The 23,475-nt window shown below is 36.8% G+C and overlaps 1 protein-coding gene across 3 annotated transcripts in view; it reads right to left on the reverse strand.

Annotated features, from left to right (window-relative positions):
• Positions 1–23,475, reverse strand: part of LOC141362432 (piezo-type mechanosensitive ion channel component 2-like) — a 150,072-nt gene that overhangs the window by 76,886 nt on the left and 49,711 nt on the right. For 2 of the 3 annotated variants that reach the window (XM_073864495.1, XM_073864497.1), the window contains exons 6-14: positions 21,001–21,262; positions 20,463–20,676; positions 9,705–9,873; positions 7,839–7,970; positions 7,153–7,188; positions 3,868–3,997; positions 2,730–2,908; positions 1,002–1,232; positions 513–627 (exon numbers count right to left, since the gene is read on the reverse strand). In XM_073864495.1, coding sequence (XP_073720596.1) covers positions 513–627; positions 1,002–1,232; positions 2,730–2,908; positions 3,868–3,997; positions 7,153–7,188; positions 7,839–7,970; positions 9,705–9,873; positions 20,463–20,676; positions 21,001–21,262 — 1,468 coding nt within the window. The remainder of the gene's footprint in view (positions 1–512; positions 628–1,001; positions 1,233–2,729; positions 2,909–3,867; positions 3,998–7,152; positions 7,189–7,838; positions 7,971–9,704; positions 9,874–20,462; positions 20,677–21,000; positions 21,263–23,475) is intronic. The other variant, XM_073864496.1, reaches the window with a different exon arrangement.

Raw genomic sequence — 23,475 nt, forward strand, 5'->3', positions numbered from 1 at the left:
ACGTCCTGCCTCTTTACCCATTTTCAATTATTTGCGAGTGATGCGCAGTGACGTGCGGCCAAAATGGCAACGACAGGCTATGCCAATATTGGCTTCAAAAAACCTCCATATGATCCGGACATGTATCTGGGAGGTTTTAGTACATACCGCTTCATCTTCAAATAAAAATTACAGTATGTGACTTGCTTGCATTAGGTGACCTGAAAATGCAAACAAACTTATTTTCCTATTGCAGTGAGTATACACCTTTTCCGAATTGCCTGAAAAATTACCTCATGCGAGCGTAAAAACTTTTTTGCGATATTGATGTGTTTCTATTGGCTGTATTTTCAATTCGCAATGTCATTTTGCAAATTTAAAGGTTAATGGAAACACTGCTTGTTACTGCACTCATTTGTTGCTATTAGGACAACCAAAATTAGGAACATACTCATTGAAAAAGACGTGCGACACACAGCGTCAAAGTTGAGGGCGGTGTGAACAGGGCTTTATTTTATGAATAAACGTCCCACCTTTCTTCTGCTCCTCTACTTTCACATCAGACAGGGTTGCGTCTTCCTCTAACTTCTCTTGTCGTTCCATCAGAGTTTGTCTGAGCAACAGCCAGAAGCTGAGTTGACAAAGAAGCTGACAAAGGACACATTTAATTAAATGACATTTGTTTTGAAAAAAAAAAGATAAATAGTTGCTATATAACCACAAGTACGCATCATTAATGCTAATCTTAATATGCAAATTTCAGCCATTTAAAGACGAGGTGCATGATTTTTGAAAAAGGACCAAAACACACTTGTAGCCATTCAGCAGTAAGGGGCGTGTCTACTAACAGACATCGTTGCCTGGGTTCGGTATGTCTGGGGCGGGTCTCTCAAAAGAAGTTTCAGATTCTATTGGGTTAGGGGCGTGATTGTTTAGGTGACTTCAAATATCAACATTGGCTCTCAGAGATCATGCATCCCGCCTTTAATTGACCTAAGCCTATGTCTATCACTAAATGTTACCTTGGCGCCTATTTCTCTGCAGGGCACGTTCATTTTCCGGAAGAATCCAGGCACTGGTTGTATCTGCTCAAAACTCCAGATGTACTGAAGCACGAGCAGAAAGTTTCCATACGCCACCATAAAGGGTGAGGTCAGCATGGCGTACTTCCTCCGGTCTCGCACCATCCACAGAGTGCACGACCAGAGCAAAAATACAAACGTCGGCCAGCTGATGTATGTTATACTCCACGCCTTGCAAATAAACAAAGAAACATAACCTAAGATTCACAGTTTTATATCTTTATTTCATATCTATATTGTTGAACCATTTTCTAACACACAAACTGGTGTTTGCTTGAATGTACTGTGCATTATCTAAATCACATGCCATTCCTAACAGAAAAGATATTGTACGCTTGCAGCTCTTATGTGAAACTTTAAAGGGCATCTATTATCCACAAGGTGTGTGGAAATAAATGTGTGTTTATTATATCCAAACATAACTACAATGAGAAAAAATCCACCCACCCCATTAAACCCAAGTAGTCTCATTAAACATGCTGTTTTGATTCTATTATCAATGTGATGTCACACTGATATAGCCCCGCCCACACCCACTGACATACAGTCCTTAATTATCGTAGTAATAATTACCAAAAGCGCTCACTGTCTGTTGGTAAGGAAGTGAGGAACTGTAGCCCATTTGCATTTAAAGGTACAGACAGGAAATCAGCGCATTTTTGCTCCCACCAAAATAGGGGCATTTTGATCATGCTATAATAAATTATCTGTGAGGTATTTTGAGCTGAAACTTTACAGACACATTTTGGGCACACCTTGTAAAGAATGAGCATAATAGGTGCCCTTTAAAAGGGATTTGTTTGTCCTTGGCACAGGATACTTATGTAAGCAAGTGAATAATACGTTTGGAATGGCATGAGACAATAGCCTCTTTCACACAGTAATTTTGGTAAATTACCATGAATTTACCAGAATGAATTTACCAGTAAATACAAAAATGTGCTGTTCACACATGCAGTGACGTTCCGTCTTTTTACCAGTAAGACATCATTCACACATCAGTATCAAAATACCGGTAAACTCGGAGAGAAAGCGGAAGTTACCTGTGGCGCGCGGCCGGCGAGCTCCGTCCGTGTCGTATTTGTAAACGGCGGGTTATGACTTAATATCCACGGTCCGTATTTTGTTGTTTTCACATCTGTGGCAAACGGTCGCGAAGTTGCTCGTGACCAAACAACATTGCGTTAGGCGGCGTCAAACGGAACCTGCGCGTTTGCATATTAGGCTTCACAGATGGTGTGCTAAGGACGTCGGCAATTTGGCAATTAGATGGTAAGCTGTTTTAAACAACTTTGGTGAAGAAATGTGGATGTTAACTTCAGGTGTGCTCGACTTTTAAGCAACATGTGTGTGGAAACGTCCGTAAACAGTCTGGGGGAAACCACGTCACCTGTATAAAAAACTTTCTGATTGGCCCGCCCGATCTGTCAGCGTGGTCTGACGTCATCTAAATGCCGGTAATGCTATATTTTTCGTTCACACACAGCGCTTACCGGTAAATTACCGTTAATCTTACAACCTGCCTTACTGGTAAATTGGGAGCACTGATTTACCGGAAAGGTTCTGTTCACACATGACATGTTAACTGCAATTTACCAGTAAATTACCAGTAAAGACTGTATGTGTGAAAGGGACTAATGTCAATTCATTTTGGATGAACTCTCTCACCATCATAGCGATCAGTGCACAGATGTAGCTTTGCTTCATGATGAACTTAAAGATTTTTACAAGAGCTTTCGGTGGTCCACCCCCCTCTTCCTCATCCTCTGTCTTCTCTTCCTCCTCCTCCTCTTCCTCCTCATCCTGATGTGTGTCCAGGACCTCATCTGTATACACAACTGTCTTCTCTGTGTGGGCCAATAACACAGTGTTTCATTTGGTAGCGATGCACTGGAAAGAGAAATCTTGGCCAAAACTGAAATCATTTGTATCGTCATTACATTTTGGATAATGCATTAAATGGTGTATAGACTAAGCAACCCAAAAGCAATGCACAGTTCATGAGATCGATCCCAAGAGAACACCCATGCTGATAAAACATATTGGTTCAATGCATGAGGCTTGGAAAAAATGTAAATGCAATCTAACAGGACAAATGAGAACTCAAACTGAGGCTGTTAAGGTAAATACAAAAAAAAAAAAAACTTTGTTAGTCGCTTTTCATGTTGATGTGTTTTAATATTTAAAGACCCACAGAAGTGCCCTAAAATGCACAGCTTTTGTAATGTTTTTTCCACTGATAGAGGAAGTTGTGGGACATATTGAGTAGTTCTTCCCCTTCTGAAATAGCTAATAGTGCACAGTTAACTTCACAGCTTGGAATCTCATAAGAAGCTTAAGTACCGAACGATGTCATTAAAATCATTGCTCCGTATTGGCGGAAATTAGAGGCTTTAAGTTTATAACGCTTATAACTTCCAAATTGAATTTTTGTTAAGTGTCAAGGTGCACTGCATACTACTTAACAACTCACCTGTAGTTATAACAACTCATCTCTAGTCAAGATAAATAATAGTGAGTTGAAATTACTTGTAAATCCGAGTTGATTCAACAAAAAATTTTAAGGCAGCAGAGTATTTTTTTACAGTGTAAAGGGTGGAGAGAGGGGTATGGGATCGGCAAAGGACCTCGAGCCGCGAATCGAACTCCGGTCGCTGGAAGTGCGTTTGCACCATATGTCGGAGTGCTGCCCACTACACCATCGGCTCCGACTGCATACTAGTTTATAGATATCCCTAAGGCTAACATATTCATACTAAAAGCCAAAAGACTAGTTTCAAAATAAAGATATTAATGAATCTCGTACCCTCGGACTCTATAGGTTGTTCCACTTTATACTGTGGTGTGGAGTATCTGTCAAGACTCATCGGTCCGTTCTCAATAGGCACTGCAGACACGTAGTCAAAAGATGTCCCGTTGGAGGTGACCATAACCATCTTTAAAATAGGCACAAACACAAGAATTACACAAAAGCAAAGGTCACAGTAGAGGACATCTGTACATAAAACTAATATGATATACATAATTATAAACTTGTATAACATGCAGAAGCATGCAGTACTTATCAGTGCCATCTTACATTGTTAAAGGGGTCATATTATGAGATTTTTTTCACGATGAAAAATAAGTCTTTAGTGTCCCCAGAGTACATATGTGAAGTTTTAGCTCAAAATATTTCACAGATAATTTATTATAGTATGTTAAAATTGCCACTTTATAGGTGCGAGCAAAAATGGGCCGTTTTTGGGTGTGTCCTTTAAAATGCAAATGAGCTGATGAAATGCAAACACTGATCACCATAATGGTGGTTTGTTGAAATTAAAACTCAATTGTGTTGTATCTTATTATCACTCTCTTTCTCTCTGCACTAAATGGCAGTGCTGTGGTAGGATAGTTCAGATTAAAGGCGGAGTGCACGATTTCTGAAAAACACTTTGGAAAAGGGAGTCGGTCCGACTACCAAAACACACTTGTAGCCAATCAGCAGTAAGGTGTCCAATGACCAAAATTATTGCCTGGGTTGCGTATGTGTGGGGCGGGTCTATCAAAAGATGGTCCAGATTCTACTGGGGTATGGGCATGTTTGTTTAGGTAATTTCAAATGTCAACATTGGCTTGCAGAGATCATGGACCCTGCCTTTAAGGGGTGGTATTATTGTAATAAGACTCACTACCTACACTCTAAAAATGGCTGGGTTATTTTTGACCCATAATGGGGTAAATACTGGACAGAACACGTGCTGAGTTAAAAATTGACCCAATGCTGGGTTATTTTAACCCAACTGTGGGTTATTATACCCCATGGTTGGATAACAACAACCCAACATTGGGTCATTTTGAACCCAGCACAGAGTAATTTTTAACCCAGCACGTGTACAGGCGAAATCTAAATAACCAATTTTTTCACAGGCTTGCAGAGAATGGTTTACCAAAACTATGTTACTGGGTTGATCCTTTTCACATTTTCTAGGTTAATAGAAGCACTGGGGACCCAATTATAGCACTTAAACATGGATAAAGTTTTTCACTCTATGACCCCTTTAATGCAACCTCTGGGCATAATATGCATTTTTATTGGTGCTATTTAAATTGACAAGCTATTTAAATGTGACCAACACATCAAAAGTATCAGTTGTAACAAATTAAAGTCAAGATATGCACAACTTTTGGTGAGCATATTGTTAATAGCCAATAATATAGGTTTGAGCAATAGGGCTTGGGCGTCGTGACGTCATTACTTGTCGTGGCGGCCATGTTGGTTGCCTCCTTTACTGCTGCGCTCCATGCTGCGCTCTGTTTATAGACATACTTTCTCTCAATTGTGTGTCTTAATTTAATTAATTTGTCGTTATTTTTTCAACCATGGTAAACCGTTGCTGTATTAATAATAAAGTTCACATTAAAAGTAATTTACATTAAAAATGACAGATTACAGAAAAATTCATTATGTTTTATTCAATATCGGAAACCAAACATTAACCTCAACCCCTCAGTAATGTGTATACATGACATATAAATGACATTTATATATACGACAGTGAAGTATAACATCTGAATATTAATTTATATAGCTTAAGTCAACATTGAACATAAGGGAACTGTCCCGGTTTACTCGCCCAAAATACGGGAAAATTTCAACATTCATCTTTCTGTTGCTATCCCTCTGCTGACAGCAAAAACTGCTGCATTAACTAAGCTACTTGTGAAGCTAGGTCATACGTGACTTTGCTTACAGATTGGCGTGAAATCGTGCTCTCACAACAACACGCTGTTATCTTAAAAGGCTCTTTATTAACTCTTTTTTCATATGGATCCAAACCGTTAATAGTTCCGATTTTGTCCACATACCGGTCCCTGCTTCCCTGTTTAACGTATCCCAGTAAATTCCACATCCTTTTCCGGATTTTAACATCTTTTTTCTTTCTTTTAATTCTCCCAACTCCGCCGCTTCTCCTCGTTCAACTTGCTGTATGTTTACATTCGCGAGGCCACCAACACGGCCTCGACGTCCCAGAATGCAACGCGGCGCCCAAGCCCTATATTGGAAGCTGGAAATATCAGGATATCCCATTTTGATAAAATAGTATTTCTTTAAATACTAATATGAAAAATACTATACTATACTATACTATACTATACTATAACTCTTGCCTGTTGCACATTGTAAGGGTTTAATGCTTAATTTTACGTTAAGCATGTTAAATTGTATACTGATTCATGTTATAGATTTAAAATTTGAACCAACATATATATTATGTCATATTTAATTGAAAATGTTATTACATATTATTTTTTATTAAACATTATTGCATTGTGATTTGTCAATTCTCAGTACCGTAATGCAAAAGATAAAATTCATTAATATCTCAAATGCAAACAATTTTATTTGAAAGTGGACATATGATGAAAATCTGACTTTTCCATATTTAACTGCTATTAATGGGGTCCCCAGTGCTTCTATCAACCTAGAAAATGTGTGAAAGATCAACCCAGTAACTTAGTTTTGGTAAACCATTCAAAATAGCTTATTGAAATTTGGCTCCCCTTGTGATGTCAGAAAGGGATCTTATTATAATAATACCGCCCCTAATCTGCACTATTCAACCACGGCACAGCCATTTAGTGCAGAGATCAGCTCATTTGTATTTTAAAAATGGCACATTTTTGCTCACACCTACAAAGTGGTGATTTTAACATGTTATAATAAATTATATATATGATATTTTGAGCTAGACTTTCACATGCATACTTTATTTTCTTTTAACTTATTTCACATCCTTTGTCCCCTTTAAAATCTATCAAAATTACAGTGATGAGAAATTAGTATATAAATGAAAAATGCAATTGAACTTTGTATTTTATTGTGTTTGCTTGATTTTAAAAATATGACCCGGATTTATGAGCCTGACCCAAAGACTTCATTTACTAACAGTATTTAACCCAAAAGCCATTGAATCATGCCGTACCAAGAGCATCACACACACAAACACAAGCCACAAAAAGCCAGAATCAATTACACTATATTTGTCTCAAGTTAAAATTTGCAAACACAGAGTTGCATAAGACTTGGCAAAACCACTTGAGCGCAAACCTCGGAGGTGCTGTAACCGTCCTGAGTGGAAATGAGCTAAAGAGAGAGAACGAGACAAAGAGAGACAGCAGACAAGGTTAGGCGAATGTATTGAGCAGATCACAGGGTCGATAACATTATGCTGTTCACTAACATCAGTGCTGAGTCGAGCAAAACACAGCGGCACGTATAGAGACCGGCACTCCGAGAAAAAATCCTGTAATGCTGATGAGGGCAGTGCGCTAAGATAGACGCTATAGCTTCAGAAAACATCACCACCCTTTGAATGTGATTTCACTTAGATGTTCCTGCATCAACATCCTTGATGGCCTTGCATGTAGCGTTGGATAAAAGCATTTGCTAAATGAGTAATTCATATTAAAACAAATCCACAAATATTTACACTTAGGCATCTAGCAGACACTTTTATCCAAAGCGATAATAAAAACAACAGCTTTAAATTGCTTTACACTTCATTCCCATTTACTTTTACTGTTTATTAACTGTAATTCGTTCGAATTGTATATAACACATTTTCAATTCAACGATGAATGACACATAACCCTGAAGATAAAGGTAATTAAACAAGATCCTGTAATCAGTATGACGTCAAACAACATTATTTACACATCACCATGCCAATTCCCTGGATGAAGATAAAGTAACACAGATTGATGTTGACAGATAAACGACTTGATGCTCCTCACATTTCTTTCCTCTGTTTTCTGCCGGACTTTCCACCAAAGCAGACGCTTTCTGTCGGATGTGTGAGGGACATTATTGCCCACAACCTCGTTTTCCTCATTTTCCTCGTTCACCTCATCTTCCTCACACTCATCCTGAAGGAATATAACAGCGAGAATTTTATTCTATTACATGCATCATGTAGCATATCCAGGATATAATAAAGATGCTTAACAGAGCGACTTCGTGCGATAGGACAATGCACAAATCATTTGATCGAGTGACTTCATGACCAGTGTTTATGATCCAACATTGATCTTTCTTTGAAGTCTCTTTTCATGGTCTCAGATTTACGCTGTCATCATGACCGTCATGTCACACAATAATCAAACTTTAAAGCTAATGAATCAATAATCTCACACATGTTGGGTTTTAAAGAGGCCGTGTATTGACCCGGTATATAAACCTGGGCACTGCGGCGTGAAGGGCAGATGGTCGGAGGGTAAGAAATGATTTAGGGAGATTAAAGGCGTTGGTGTTTAAAAAATAGCTTTGATCTGTAATGCGTGCAGGTGAAAAGGTATAAATTATGAGTCCTCAAACATTCCTCAAATTCCTCCTTCAACAGGATTACTTGTATAAAAAGACAGTTCTGTTTTTAACTCTTATACACTGTAAAAAGTGAAAGCTGTACAAAGTGTTACCAATCGAAATATATATGGGTGATTCTCACGAAACCATTGAAACACCACGGCACTAATGATTTTAGCTTTAAAATGTGTAATATAGTAACATTAAAAAGCATCAGAATTAACACAATACTGTGTTCTATCTTGCACAATGTGTGATTTCAACAAAAGAATTTATAATTGGAAATTTTATCTCATTTTCTGCTGAAATTCTCATTACCGCAATGTGTCCGGCTGTGTTTGAACATGCGTTATGTTGTAATTTAATCAAATTAACACAAAAATATTAAGAAAAAAAATAAATGGATGTTTTGCTAGACTACTTTAGATGACAGAAAAAATATTTACTGAATATTCATGTATAATAATAATAATGAAGAAAAATTAGGAAAATGATGTGTCCATGCCTGACGTTCTCATCCTCCGCAACACTTTTTGAGAACAGTTTAAGCACACATACAGAATTTTAATAAAGTTTGATTTTGAGTGACCAAGCACATGGACCAGTTACTTCAAGATGGCTACCAGGTAAGATCATTTTTTTTACAGTTAATTTGAAATATTGTCTTGTCAGAATGCTTACACGACATTTTGATTATCATTACCGCAACAGATGCTTATTAAATGTTAATTTAATTAATAGAAGCATAATACTTTGATTATAAATGCATGTGCAGAATCTCCAAATTATGTTCTTTCAGGTTTGTCATGTCATTTTGAAAATATGTCAGTGTTGATGTTTTCTGACTGTTGCGGTAATGAGATTTTTTAGGACTAATTTTTTAAATTATGTTACAAAAAGTGTTCAATGATAAGTAAAAGTTTATAAATTAATGTTCCCATTTACTCCAGACTTTGTTTTTCAATGTCTGGTGGGAAAAAAAGTAAATTTAAGCAATTTTTTAATTTTCATGCTTGACATTTTTAAAACCAAGTTTTCGTGAGAATCATCCATATATTTTTTTATGATTTTTGAAACAAAGAGTGTATAGCGAGTTTTATAGCAATGAAATCAATGTTTAGGTGTACAACTGATACGAATGAAGAGACACAATAATATCTGTGTAATAAAATATAAACGCAGATTTTTATGCTACTCATATGCAATACCTACCTACAAAGAAACATACTGCATGTACAGCGGTAAATTATACAATTAAACTACTCCAATACATTATTTGAATGCAGAACTAAGCTCACCACAATCGTAGGGTCTTGCAACCACAGACGAATCAAGGTGGCCAATGTGTAGTATAGTACCAAAAGCATGATGGGATTGACAAAATGGTACCATTTTAGCCCACTGTTGACCTCAAACTTCCAGGTCGAAGAGCAGTCCGTCCGAACAATAGAGGATATACCAAACAAACTGTGGAAGAACGAAGATTTTACGTTTATAATGGGACATATTTTCCAAATGCAACATGAAAATATGAAAACTTTAATGAATAGTTCACACAAGAGCTGTAATGTGCATTATGCTCCTATATACTGTTCAGTGGATCAGTGGTAGAGCATTTGAAACACAAAAGGTCATGGGTTCGAGCCTAGGGAACACACACACTGATAAAAAAAATTATACGATGTAATGCACTTTTAAGTTGCTTTGGATGTAGGTGAAAAATGCATAGGACAGAAATGGTTAATATTTGTCATTTATCATGAATTTCCGTGGGATAGTCACGGAATTTTTTGCTAATTTTTCCGTGGCATTTTCACGGATCTCCGCATTTTTCCATGGCCCTGCCACTAACTGTCTTTTTCCGTGGCATTCTCACGGATTGGTTACTAAACTGTTTTGTCCTATTTTCTTACCACTGTCGCTTCGGTTTATGGTTAGATTTACATAAAATGACATCCCTACCCAAACCCAACTCTAACCCCAACACCAGGCGACAATTGTTTAAAGTTTAGAAAATATAAAAGAGTAAAGCAGAATTTTTTTTATAAACCAATACTTAAAGTGACATACTAACGCTGTGACACCGTCACACAAGAAACATGCTGTACCGCTCATTTTATACATTATATTGTGGTTTTATGTATATTTGAGTTTTAAATAGGTTTTACATGTTTTCTTAGCCATTTTATTCCATTTTATTCCTTTTGCTATTTTATGTGTTTATGTCTTTTATTTTGTTTGGGTTGCCTGTCATGTGAGTAATCACATGACAGGAAACAATGCCAGTATAAAAGGAAGCAGCAGAAGCACATTGTTAGCATATGCTAAAGCTAAACCTCTGTTGGATTGTGGAGTTACCTTTCATTGTGGACTTACCCTTCCAAACACGTTTTGTGGATTACACTTTTATTGTATATACACTGGAGGACACTTTGAACACTTGGACTTTTAGCACACTTGGACTTTTAGATTGTTTTAGGTTTGGTTTTTTTATATTCCTTTCTTTTAACAGTCTTGAGTTTTTAGTGTGTTGTTTTAAGTCTTGTGTTTGTAAATACACTTATTTAAGTTGATTACACTTGTTTGTCTCATCCTTTTAACTCTTTTAATTTCACACAGTAAAATCTGACCCCTTATATATATTTTGTGACACAACCGATAGGGCTGATTGTTACATAGTGGTGGCCCGTACGGGGATCGTTTTAAAGATTTTATAAGCTGTGTTGAGAAAAAAGTTAAAAGATGACGACCAATTCTTTCAATGCTGCTTCTTTTAAAACATCTGCTGGTTTTAATGATGAACGGATTTTATGTAAATGTGAGTGTACAAAACTGCGTGCTGAACTGTCTGAACTTAAGAACATTGTTTTAAAACTGGAGAAGGATTTTAAAGACTCTGTTGAAAGTCATTTTAACCGTGAAGTGTTTTTTAGAGAAAGTGTGGATTTTAAAATCTGTAAGCTGGAGGAATCTGTGAAGGATGCCGTGGCCACACTGGAGAGAGAGGTGGTCGAGTGTTTTAAGAGGAGGGACAACAAGTTGGCGAAAGAGCTGAAGAAAGAGAGAGCTTCAGTGGCTACAGTCTCTCCAACTGCATCGACTGCCAGCCCAGTGCCTCCCACGATCACCCCTGGTATTCCTCCTACCAACAGTTCCACCATTTCTACTACTTCACGGACAGTCAACAGAGCCATGGACAGAGACCACTGTGCCACAGTACCAGCAGGGCCAGATTTCCACTTCACCTTCTCCGTCCTCCCCTTCTCCAGACAGGAACTTTGCAGCACGCAGGCTAGGGACGACATACTCCAAGGACTTACCATCTCTCCACCCACTGCCCAGACCACCAACATCAGCGTGAGGAGCCACCAGGGCCTGCTGTATCGTCATATCCAGAGAGAAGATGGCCAGGGCAGGATACAACTCATCATACCTCAAGCCCTGGTCCCCCAGACGATACAGCACCTCCATTACAGGTCTGAGGAGAGGCATCAAGGAAAGCTGAAAACTCTCCTCAGGATCCTGGAGGTGGCCTGGTGGCCTACAATCCGCAAAGACGTCTGGGCATTCCTCAGAAACTGCAAGATATGTGGTGTGGAGAACAAGGAGTATGTTGTCACCAACTCACATAAGCAACCACAACATCAGCATCACCACCGTTCATCTGCTAACATCCATCATCAGACCCACAAGCCGGAAAGGAGGAAACACCAGGGGGAATGGCGTGCCAGCGGAGCTGGGTGTACAAGGACTCTGGGAGGAAAGGTACCGTCTACCCAGGGGCACTCGGGCTGGTATTGGATTCCACCTCTCTACTGGATTTCCACAGATTCCTCCGGCAAGCTAGTGCCGATGTGGGCGGGCCTAGCACGGACTATGAACCAAGGACATCTTAATGCACAGGTGCGAAAGGATACTCATTTCATGGACAATGGCTGACGGTAACTTTTAAAGGTCTAGTTCCTTCCCCGAGGCGGTAAGCTAAGGGGGGGGGACTATGTGACACCGTCACACAAGAAACATGCTGTACCGCTCATTTTATACATTATATTGTGGTTTTATGTATATTTGAGTTTTAAATAGGTTTTACATGTTTTCTTAGCCATTTTATTCCATTTTATTCCTTTTGCTATTTTATGTGTTTATGTCTTTTATTTTGTTTGGGTTGCCTGTCATGTGAGTAATCACATGACAGGAAACAATGCCAGTATAAAAGGAAGCAGCAGAAGCACATTGTTAGCATATGCTAAAGCTAAACCTCTGTTGGATTGTGGAGTTACCTATCATTGTGGACTTACCCTTCCAAACACGTTTTGTGGATTACACTTTTATTGTATATACACTGGAGGACACTTTGAACACTTGGACTTTTAGCACACTTGGACTTTTAGATTGTTTTAGGTTTGGTTTTTTTATATTCCTTTCTTTTAACAGTCTTGAGTTTTTAGTGTGTTGTTTTAAGTCTTGTGTTTGTAAATACACTTATTTAAGTTGATTACACTTGTTTGTCTCATCCTTTTAACTCTTTTAATTTCACACAGTAAAATCTGACCCCTTATATATATTTTGTGACACAACCGATAGGGCTGATTGTTACAACGCAAACACCAAATCTAACCCTAAACCGAAGCAACAATGGTTTGAAAATAGGAAAAAGCAGTTGAGTAACCAATCCATGAGAATGCCACGAAAATAAACAGGGCCACGGAAAAATGCGGAGATCTGTGAGAATGCCACGGAAAAATGAGCAAAAAATTCTGTCACTATCCCACGGAACTTTGTGAGATCATGTTGCAATTGTCATATGTACAAGTACTGTGAACAAGTACAATGGAAAACGTTTTTTAATGTTTCTTTATAGATTATAGACACAATACATATGGTTGCGTGTCAAAAATGTACAGAAGTTAACTTGTTTGACTCTGTGGACCCTGTACCGGGTCCAGAATTATCTTATTTTGACTTAATATAAAATATTCCTTTAATTTTTAATGGACTGTCATGGACATATGAGATACTGTTTGAGATACCAGTCCCACATATGAGATACTGTTTGAAAGCTTAGACTCTCTACTTTCTGCAGATATGCATCACTTTGAGATATGTTTCACTGTCAGAAAGTTATTTACACTTAATTTACACTATCACCCCCCCCCCACACACACACACAATTTTTTATATGATTTAATATTCACATATTTCGTATTTTTCAAGTATGACAAACATGGGCAAGTCTTATATCAAATGAAAGCTCTTACTCTCAGGAATAAGGCTACAGTGTTATTTTTGTTATATTTTCATCACATATCCAACAATCGTCGAATGAATAATGAGGTAAAAAATTGTTTTTTGTAAACATATGGGAAACTTGATAGCACAGATAGCCACAAATGATACACCATCTTTTCTCTTAGGTCCTACTCTAAAAAATGAGTCCATTCACAGCATTTTCTTTGGTTGTGTGCATGAATAATCCCTTGCTATTTATTATATGTGCAAAACAAAAAATTAATATTTATATGAAAAATGTATTTTCATACCCTTCAGTAAAATAAGAATAACTTTTGAATGCGACATGCTAAAGAGTTCATTCTTTTTTTGGGTGTTTACTGTCTGCTGCTGCTAACAACCAGAACTGTCTGCAGTCTGCTAGAGCACACAGAACCAGAGTTATACACTATCAAAGACTGTATTTACAACATAAAAAAAGAAAGTTTGGTGTTTTATCATATGAAAAACTTCAAAGGGTTTTCTGCAAAATTATATAAAGATATTGCATTTATTCCACTGTATGTGGGTATGGGAGCACTTCAAATGTTTTTAGGCAGAAATTTTATACAAAAAGGGTATTATTCCTCCCATCAGTTGGAGTAAAATAACTTTTGCATTTATTATGATAGAGAAAAAAATTCCTTTTTCCTCTGTAAGCTGGCTATTGCTGGAATCAAACAAAACTGTCTGCAGGTTTCGTTACCACTCAGGGCCAGAGTTATACACTTTTAAATACAGACTTTAGAAAAAAAACATCAAAAAGCGCCTATTTATTTTTGTGTTTATTAGAGGACTAACAACACATACAACCATGTTGAGCACTTTTAACAGTGTTTTATGTAATTTCAAAGGGTTTCCTGTAAAATGATACCAAACTTTTGTATGTGCACCTCTGCTTGTGGGTATGAGAAGCTTTTGAAATTGGGTAGGCCAAATCCAGGTGGAAATAATGTACAAAGTAACTTTGATATACAGTAAGTCTTAAGTCACCATTGTTTTTGCAATGTTATAGTGATCATATATGTAATTATTTCTCAGTCTCTTTATTAGAATACAACAGAAAATACCACACATTTCGGTTAACACTTTACGTCAAGGGATGTTCATAAAACTGACATGACACGTGCCATGAACATGAAGGAGATTTTATGCACATTTATGACAAATGTCAATTATATCATTTTTAATGCAAAGATGACATTGTTCGAGATGTTTTTTATGACAACTTGACATTTACCAATACATCACAACTTGTCATCACAACTTGACATTACAACATAACTGACCACTTTTTACCAGTGATACCCATTAAAATATCATTAATTGTTAATACTTTGTCAAATGGTTTTATAACAATGCCATGAATATTCCTCAGCTTATAATGTTTTTTTAAGTTTCCTCCAGGTGTTTAAGAAATAAAATCAATGATTCAATAAAAATAATAATAATAATAATCTTTGTTTTTATTGTGATTTTACATTTTCTTTTTTTCTCTTTTATATATTGTTTTCTCATTTCTATGTAAAGCACTTTGAATGACCTCTGTGTATGAAATGTGCTATACAAATAAACCTGCCTTGCCTTGCCTTGCCTAATTAAAATTGATAAAATTATATTTTATTGTATTTGGAGACCGATTCACCTAAAATTTAATGAAAACATTACAATAATGGGTTAAGCCATGCAGCTTGGATCCATATCGCTGCAAAGTTAATTACATTAAATTAAATTGATTAAATGTTTTGTTCATTTTTTCTTCTATGTCAGAAAATTTGTGTTTTAGTTAGTTAGTGTTAGTTGTCTTTTTTTTTGAGATATTGAGCAAACACATAAAGCTAAGTAAAATATTTTGAGTTGCAAGGTATTTAAAATTATTTGACATAATTTTAAATGACAGTTTATTGTAATGTTAACACATTAAGCTAGTAGATTCTTTAGAAGAAGTTTAATAACTATTCTTCTATGTCATGTTTATGACACATTTATGACAAGTTATGATGTACAAGTTGGCATAACAAAGACATTTCAAACAATGTCATCTTTGCATTAAAAATGACATAATTGAGCATAAAATCTCCTTCATGTTCATGACACGTGTCATGTCATGATTATGAACACCCCTTCAAGTAAAGTGTTACCGAAATGTGTTTGTAGTATTAAAACTGTATAAAAGTATAGTGTCAAGTTTTTAAGGTAAACTCCCCTTTCACTTGAGCAATAGCAGGCAGCTGCAGGATCTCCTAAACCTAAATAAAATTAAATCCTAATTTATCGTTTTAATCGAATGACAAAAAAGCTCAAGATGTGTTTATGGCCAAGGGAGCTGATGAAGACTTGTGTGGTCGAAACGTTGTTTTTTAATATTTAGAGCAGTATTAGCAGTGTGCCGATTGTTGTTCTTTCATTATTAGTGCCAAGAGAGGTCACACACAATTTTTTTGTTTTTTATTTTGTGGGTTTATTTTCCCTTTGTGTCTTAATTCAAAAGTGAGAAATAAATATGGATGGAGATTAAAACTTTGCTAAAACGACAAAGCTGGTGGTGGTGGTCTAAGACTTTTGCACAGTACTGTATGTTCACTTCAAGAGACAGGAAGAGAATAGTCACATGACCATGGGCCATGTTCAGGGAAAAACAGGAAGTGATGTCAGAAGCAAAGTCTGTCAACGCTGTCACTCAGCATTGATGCAGATCAAGGCGATGCCTGTGTTCATGCCAAAACCGCTTTTAAAACAAAGCAACTAATACCAAACAGCTGGATTATGTTAAGACATTACATAACACATGTGCTCTATCATTTTCTGTTCAAATTAATCTTAAGAGGTAAGGCAGGTAAGAATAACAAACAAATAAATCTTCTTTTAAAAAAATAAAAAATGTTGGGTTGTTTCAACTTATATTTGGGTAAATTATGGAACAAAACCAAACATGAAGTCTTTTATAGGCCTGCACAATATTGGGGGGAACTAACATTACAAATGTTTTGTTTTTCTGCGATGTACATTTGCGAGGTGAGAAATACTGGATGACTTAAAGCTGCGTTTAAGAGAAATTAACTTCTGCTTCGCATTTTTTTGACTGATTTCTCTCAGGGATATCTGTGATTTCCTTTTGCAATCTGAAACCTTTTTATATAAAAAAGGCAAAGAGTCCAAAATAGTTTATTTTCAGAAAAAATGCTCTGTATGTTCTGCAATGTGACTATTGCAGTGTCGATTCTGGCATTGCGATGTCGATGCTGAAAGATATATTGTGCAGCCCTAGTCTTTTAGTTAAAAAAAACAACAGCCTAAGGCAGAAATTAAAGTGCTTGTAGTGGAAAGAATAACATAACATTCCTTATACTGATAAACCCATCTGAATTGTTTGCACTTATACAAAGCAAAACATTAACCAAAAGAATGAGCGGAAACAGAGTTCAAATAAGGCATCTCTACAATACATACTGTAGACGTAATGGCTGTCTGAGACAAGACATTCATTGAATCGATACCCATACAGTATATACAGTCAAGGGCAATAGCATCAAGGGTAAATTATCATAGGGTGCAGAAAAATATAATCATCATCTTCAGAAACATTACCATCATTTTAAAGGTTCGAGAAAGGGTTCATTGCAGCGATGCCATTTTTTCAGCGAATAACCTTTTTTGGTTCCCCAAAGAACCTTTCAGACAAAAGTTCTTAAAGTGATACTCCAGCCAAATATCAAAATCAACTCATGATTTACCCTCACACAATCTGAGATACATATGTCCACAATGTTTCAGACATTGTGTAATTTGTTAATAATACCACAATATTAATATATATATATATATATATATATATATATATATATATATATATATATATATATATATATATATATATATATATATATATATATATATATATATATATATATATATATATATATATATATATATATATATATATATATTAATATTGTGGTATTATTAACAAATTACTTATCTGTGAGCTTCATTATTTTTAAAAAAATTAGTGTGTGCTCATAATCTTTAATCAAAAATGCAAATGAAGAGTTTGGTTCCAAAACGCAATAAATCCATTTTGACAAATTTTGGAAGTGACAATATGAAAACCACTATTTTCTGTTACAAACTTTCACATAGCATCTTTAGGTTATAACAACATTACAAATTCAAATCCATAACTTGATTTTCAAAGATTTATTATAAAAACGGATTATTTTTTCCACAAAATGCAATAAACCCATGACAAGTTTTTTTTCAAAATGCTATAAATCTATTGAATCAATTGCCTATATAAATGTGCATTCATCTTTGCCATTTTATATTCATTTAGTTGAGTAGTGTTATACACTGATAAAAAAAATAAACATTAATGGCATTAATAAAAACACTTACTTTGTCATATTAAGAACACTGTCATTGCTTCGGTTATACTTGACATCGTCGCTTAACATTTTTAGCAGTGATCAGCTGTAAAATGTTTTGGTCCTGCTCGATTTCCATTGACTTTGAATAAAATTATGGAAAGTTTTTCATAAAATCCCCTGAGGTCAATGTGTCGAGTTCCTCTTGCATGAATTATTAGATGTTGATGGCTTACGTTTCTTTCCCGTTACAAAAAAACATCAAAGGTTTATCAATGAAAAGTAAAAAATCATTAAAGTAATATTTTGTTTTTGTTTGTTTGTTGATGAAGAAGTACAAAATAGATGAGGAAAACTAGGATTCCGTGTACTCAAAGCGCCGCCATTGTTTGTTTACGTTGCGTGGAATGGTGGGCTGTAATTTGTGGAGCGGATTTATTGCATTCTGTGGAAAAGGAGGAGTGGCGTTTATTGCGTTTTGTGAAAAAAGGGAGAAAAGATGACAGAATAACACGGCGGATATTGGATTTTGCGTAAAATTAAGAATTTACTTTTAAATACTGACCTGATATAATACTGATTCTGGCAGTAATTAATTTTTTTCAAAAAAGCCATTTATTGCGTTTTGGAACCAAACTCTTCAAATCTCCTCCCCTCCTCAAAACGATCTCTCTTCACTTTCAGTCATATGGTATGGCATGTGGGCGGGGTCCGGGAGAAGATCGCAGCGATTAACAATGAGCAACACGACCCAACTACAAACGATCCAATCAGATCTCGATGGACAAATTCAAATCCAGCCCTGCCTTATTTCATTCTAGAAGCCGTTTCATTCGGATATACGTATATATATATATATATATATATATATATATATATATATATATATATATATATATATATATATATATATTGGCATTCCACACATGCTCGGTTTAAAAGAAATCTTCACCTACATGAACACGCAAAAACACATGATCACGCGCTGTCAAGAGCATACCACACTAGCAGGCGGTGATATAACCCTAATCGTAAAGCCACGTTGGCCAATCAGAAGCCTTAATCATAAGCAAAAACCCTGCAACCGGTGTTTCTGAAAAACCTCACCTACTGCAGATACTGTGTTTCCGTGTGGACAAACGGCCGAACCGGGTAAAAAAGGTCACAGTTTAAAAATACCCATGTCTGTGTGGACTAGGCCTAAGGCTGTACAGAGAATACAGGTGGAAATGAACACAACAACTGGTGATAAAACTCATAATAGGATTTTGTTAGTGGATATGCTATCAAGATGCAGTGAAAGGTTACTTCACCCCAGGACCCAAACTTTGAAACCTCTACATACAGCACACACACATTGATAGATGGCTCCATTTACCAGCCCTCTTGTAAAATGTAAGACCCTGTGTTTGTTTTATGTATCTAATCGTGTTGGAGAGTCCAATATGTACAGTAATGGTCGGCCCCATCTCCCCTAGGGGCCCTATTGCTGGTTCATAATAACATATAAATCTAACAAAGGCCAAACACAAAGCACATAACATGTGGTAGATGTGCGTTTAGGACAATACATTTATAAAAGCTATCGATGCACACTTCACATGATACATTTTGCGGATGGGTTATTGTCAGACCAGACAAGGCCAGATGGAAAACAGGTAATTTTTTGCACCTCCTGGGTCATGTCTGTCTACCAGAGGCCAGACACAGGAAATTGGGCTGTAATACGCTGCGGGTATGATAGGTATTATATTTATTATTTATGATGCAAGTGAATATGCAAACATACAGTAATATGACATAATATATCAGTGTTACTGGCCCTGTTGTACGAGCTTACAGAATTCATATTCAGAGTCTATTGCTTTGCAAAGTGAAAGTCTACGAATGTTCCTTGAAAGTTCCCAACGTTTCCAAAAACAACGTTCCAACATTTTTCTTATGTTAGATTCTACCATTTTCAAACGTTTTCATTGTCATTTTTACTGTTCACACAATGTTTAAAACAAGTTTTTTTTTTTGCTTGTTACGTAAATGTTAGAGAAAATTTGAATTTTATTTAAAAACTGTTATAAAACATTATTTCTGAATGTTTGATAAAAATATTGCTGTAGAAAACACAATTCACTTATTAGGGTTAGATGTTGATGTTTGGTTTCATTTGAAGTCACCGTTATGGTGATCAGTGTTTGTTTTAGTTGGACTAAAAGTGTAGTGTAGTGTGACCGCCCCTTTACTTATTTTAGATAATGTAAAAAAAGAGTAAAGCTAATGTAAGGTTGCACTTCAGACCATTAAATGATGTGACATTTGCAAATTATAATTCCCTAAATACCCCAGTATTACCAAATTAGCTGCCCAGGGCCTTTACCAAGACACACCTGAGCAACTGGCTTAGATTAAATATACAGTATAAGCTCTGACCTGGAATAGCTGTCATTGGGTCTGATGGCCTCCTGAAGAAACTGGAACTGGTTGGAATAAAGTATGATGAGATGTCCAGCGCTGAAGATGGCCATGAGAACGCACAGACAACTGAAGAGGAGCCTGTCAAAGGTCCTGCAGAAAGACCACCACGTGCACAGACCCAAAAACACAAAGAAGTAGACAGCCGACGTCAGAGAGGGCAGCATGATACCTGTTGACGAGGAATATATAGAGGACATGGTTTAGATCAAGCCAGGACTAGGCCTTAGTTGTATTAGGACATTTAAGTAGTATACTGGTGCTCATCTTGAGACAAAACAATGGCATGGATATATTTTAAGATTTTTAAATGAAGGCAGCTCAAACATGCATTTAGCCCTGCCCAGGAAACCACCCAAAAATGTACTTTTGTGTAAAGCAAGAAAACACAAAAACATTAATGCTCCTAATCTTATCATTAGAGTACATATTACATATACAGTAAATGAACTCAGGGATGAAAGAGTGACAGCATGCGTGTCGATGGCTCTCTAACCTGTTAGGCCCAGCAGAATGGTGACCACCACCTGACCAGCTGTTGTTATCAGGTTACCGATAATCTCCTTGAGTTTACTGGCCACTCCTGCTACTATACGCAGGACCTTCATCTTTGTGCTCTCCTGAACCTCTTCCTCCTCCTCTTCCTCATCCAGGCCATCTTCCACCCCCTCTTCTTCCTCTGCTTCATCTTCAGCATCAAAGTCTTCATCCACGAGCACATCATCATCGTCCAGTTCCACCTTCTCATCGCACCCCTCCTGTGCATGGATAACATCCAATTCATTTACATTTTTACACACACTTACTAAACATCTTGTGTTCCTGTAACTGGTGGAGCATTGCATTCGATCCCACTTTGGTCACTTTGGATAAAAATGTCTGCCAAATGCTTAAAAGTAAAAAATGTATACAACCAGAGCAGATTGAATAGTGAGACCTGTATCCAACAAATGCAATGCTTGACTTTCTCATCTGATGAAATAAACGAAAGCAGTAGTTGGCATAACGCCATTTAATTCATTTTTCATAGGACTGCCAAAATGTAACAAATGTTGATTTTTATAGTTTTATTAGTGTACCGTACACACAGTATGCAGTACACTTGTCTATTTCTAACATGTTGCATAACACATAACACGTTGGATCTGTTTTAGATTAACACTGATCTCACAATCCCTCACACAGATCCACAAACACAATCAATAAACCAAAACAGTGTGCAGCTGCACCATATCTCTGGCCTTTAGCACAGCAAACAACTTTCCCTAAACGTAGCATAGACTACTAAACAACAGTTAAAGTTCAGCTACAAAAATGAAGCAAAACTCTAGTTATTCACTTTTATGACCGGCTTGGCTTAGTTGATTAAAACTGGTTTTACTGTAGACCAGCAGATCTTCCACCCTGCCTAAAACCCTCTCTTAAACTAGCCAACAAGCCTGAATGGGTGACCAGCTTAGAAAAAACAAAAAGTCTGAACGCTTGACTGGGGTACTGTAGGTTTCACGTAAATGGTGTTTCATTTCATCTACTACATCTTGTTGATGAGATTTCTGAGGCTCTGGTTGACATCCAAAGCCTGCATGTTATAATTCATCTAAACACTAAAATATAAAGGATTATTGCATAAGGATTAATGCATAGCCAGGCATTCGTTATCACAGAATAAATGTGTTCTTCTATATTTCTGCTGACTGTACATTATCTGGCTGAATACGCAGCTATTGCAAAAAAATGAAATAGACATTGATTAGAGTTTATCATGCGGGAATACCAGCTACAGTATAAAGAGAACGCAAAATGCCCAACTGACCAATGCACATAACTTGTCACCGGGGCAGTAACTTTTAAAGGGACACTCCAGTATTTTTAAAAATATGCTCATTTTCAGCTCCCCTAGAGTTAAAGGTGCTCTCCGTAAGTTGAGCAATTTCTAACCGTTACTGACACCAGTGGCCGTTATAGAAACTGCAGCCAGTCTCATGCTCGTTCTCGGTGGGCACACTCGTACGAGCACGACCACAACAACCAGAGTTGCCGTAGCAACCACAGACAGCTCATTGAGATTCACCAGCATGTTTACAAATGTAAGAAAAGTTACAGTACTGTAAGGTCATTGTTTGACAGACCATATTTTAGCAAAATGTTGCAGTACTACTTTATATTTTCAACAGAAGTCTACTTCTAAAAGTTTTGTAACACGACACTGTAAAACACACTCCCGACACTCACAATCTTAATGCACTCGTGCTCTGAATAAAGATAATTCATATAAGAAAGTAACTTTTGAAACGGTCCTGTGCTACATGCTATCGTTAGCATTACACCACAAAATAAATGCTATCGTTAGCATTACACCACAAAATAAATGCTATCGTTAGCATTACACCACAAAAACAATAACATAATATATTACAGATGCCCTGTAACTATGTCTTACCTTTGCAGTAAAAAGGAAACCTGCTCAAGGTCTGTTTTCATACCCAGCGCTGACCGGAGCTCCCTCCAAGAATCAAATGCCAATCCGATGTTTACTCTTGTCTTTTCCCCGACGCCGGTCACGCACTATTTTGGCCGCACTAGATAAGGATTTTTTTTAAACTTACAAGGAGTTTCCGTGAGTGTCTGGATTGTGCTGGAAGTTGGTCGCTTCTTTCCGTCTACAGAGTCCATTTGAAACATTATAGCGATTGCCGCTGTTTACTAATGACTGCCGTACGCAACTACGCATCTATATGGAACGCCCAGGTAGACGAGCACGCGCATGACGTCACATTTTGAATTTCGCGCCAATTCGGACCCGACTTCTCCACACAGAAAAGAGCCTACAGGCTGATAGAGACAACCGTGGAGGACACTCAAGGTGTCATTCTTTCTATTACATTATGGTTGCCTCATAAATATACAAATGAAAACTCTATCTTAAAGATTTTTTTAAGTAATAAGTTACATTCAGCCCCTTTAAACATTT

The sequence above is a fragment of the Misgurnus anguillicaudatus genome, unplaced genomic scaffold (assembly GCF_027580225.2).
Source record: "Misgurnus anguillicaudatus unplaced genomic scaffold, ASM2758022v2 HiC_scaffold_26, whole genome shotgun sequence".
Lineage (NCBI taxonomy): Eukaryota > Metazoa > Chordata > Actinopteri > Cypriniformes > Cobitidae > Misgurnus > Misgurnus anguillicaudatus.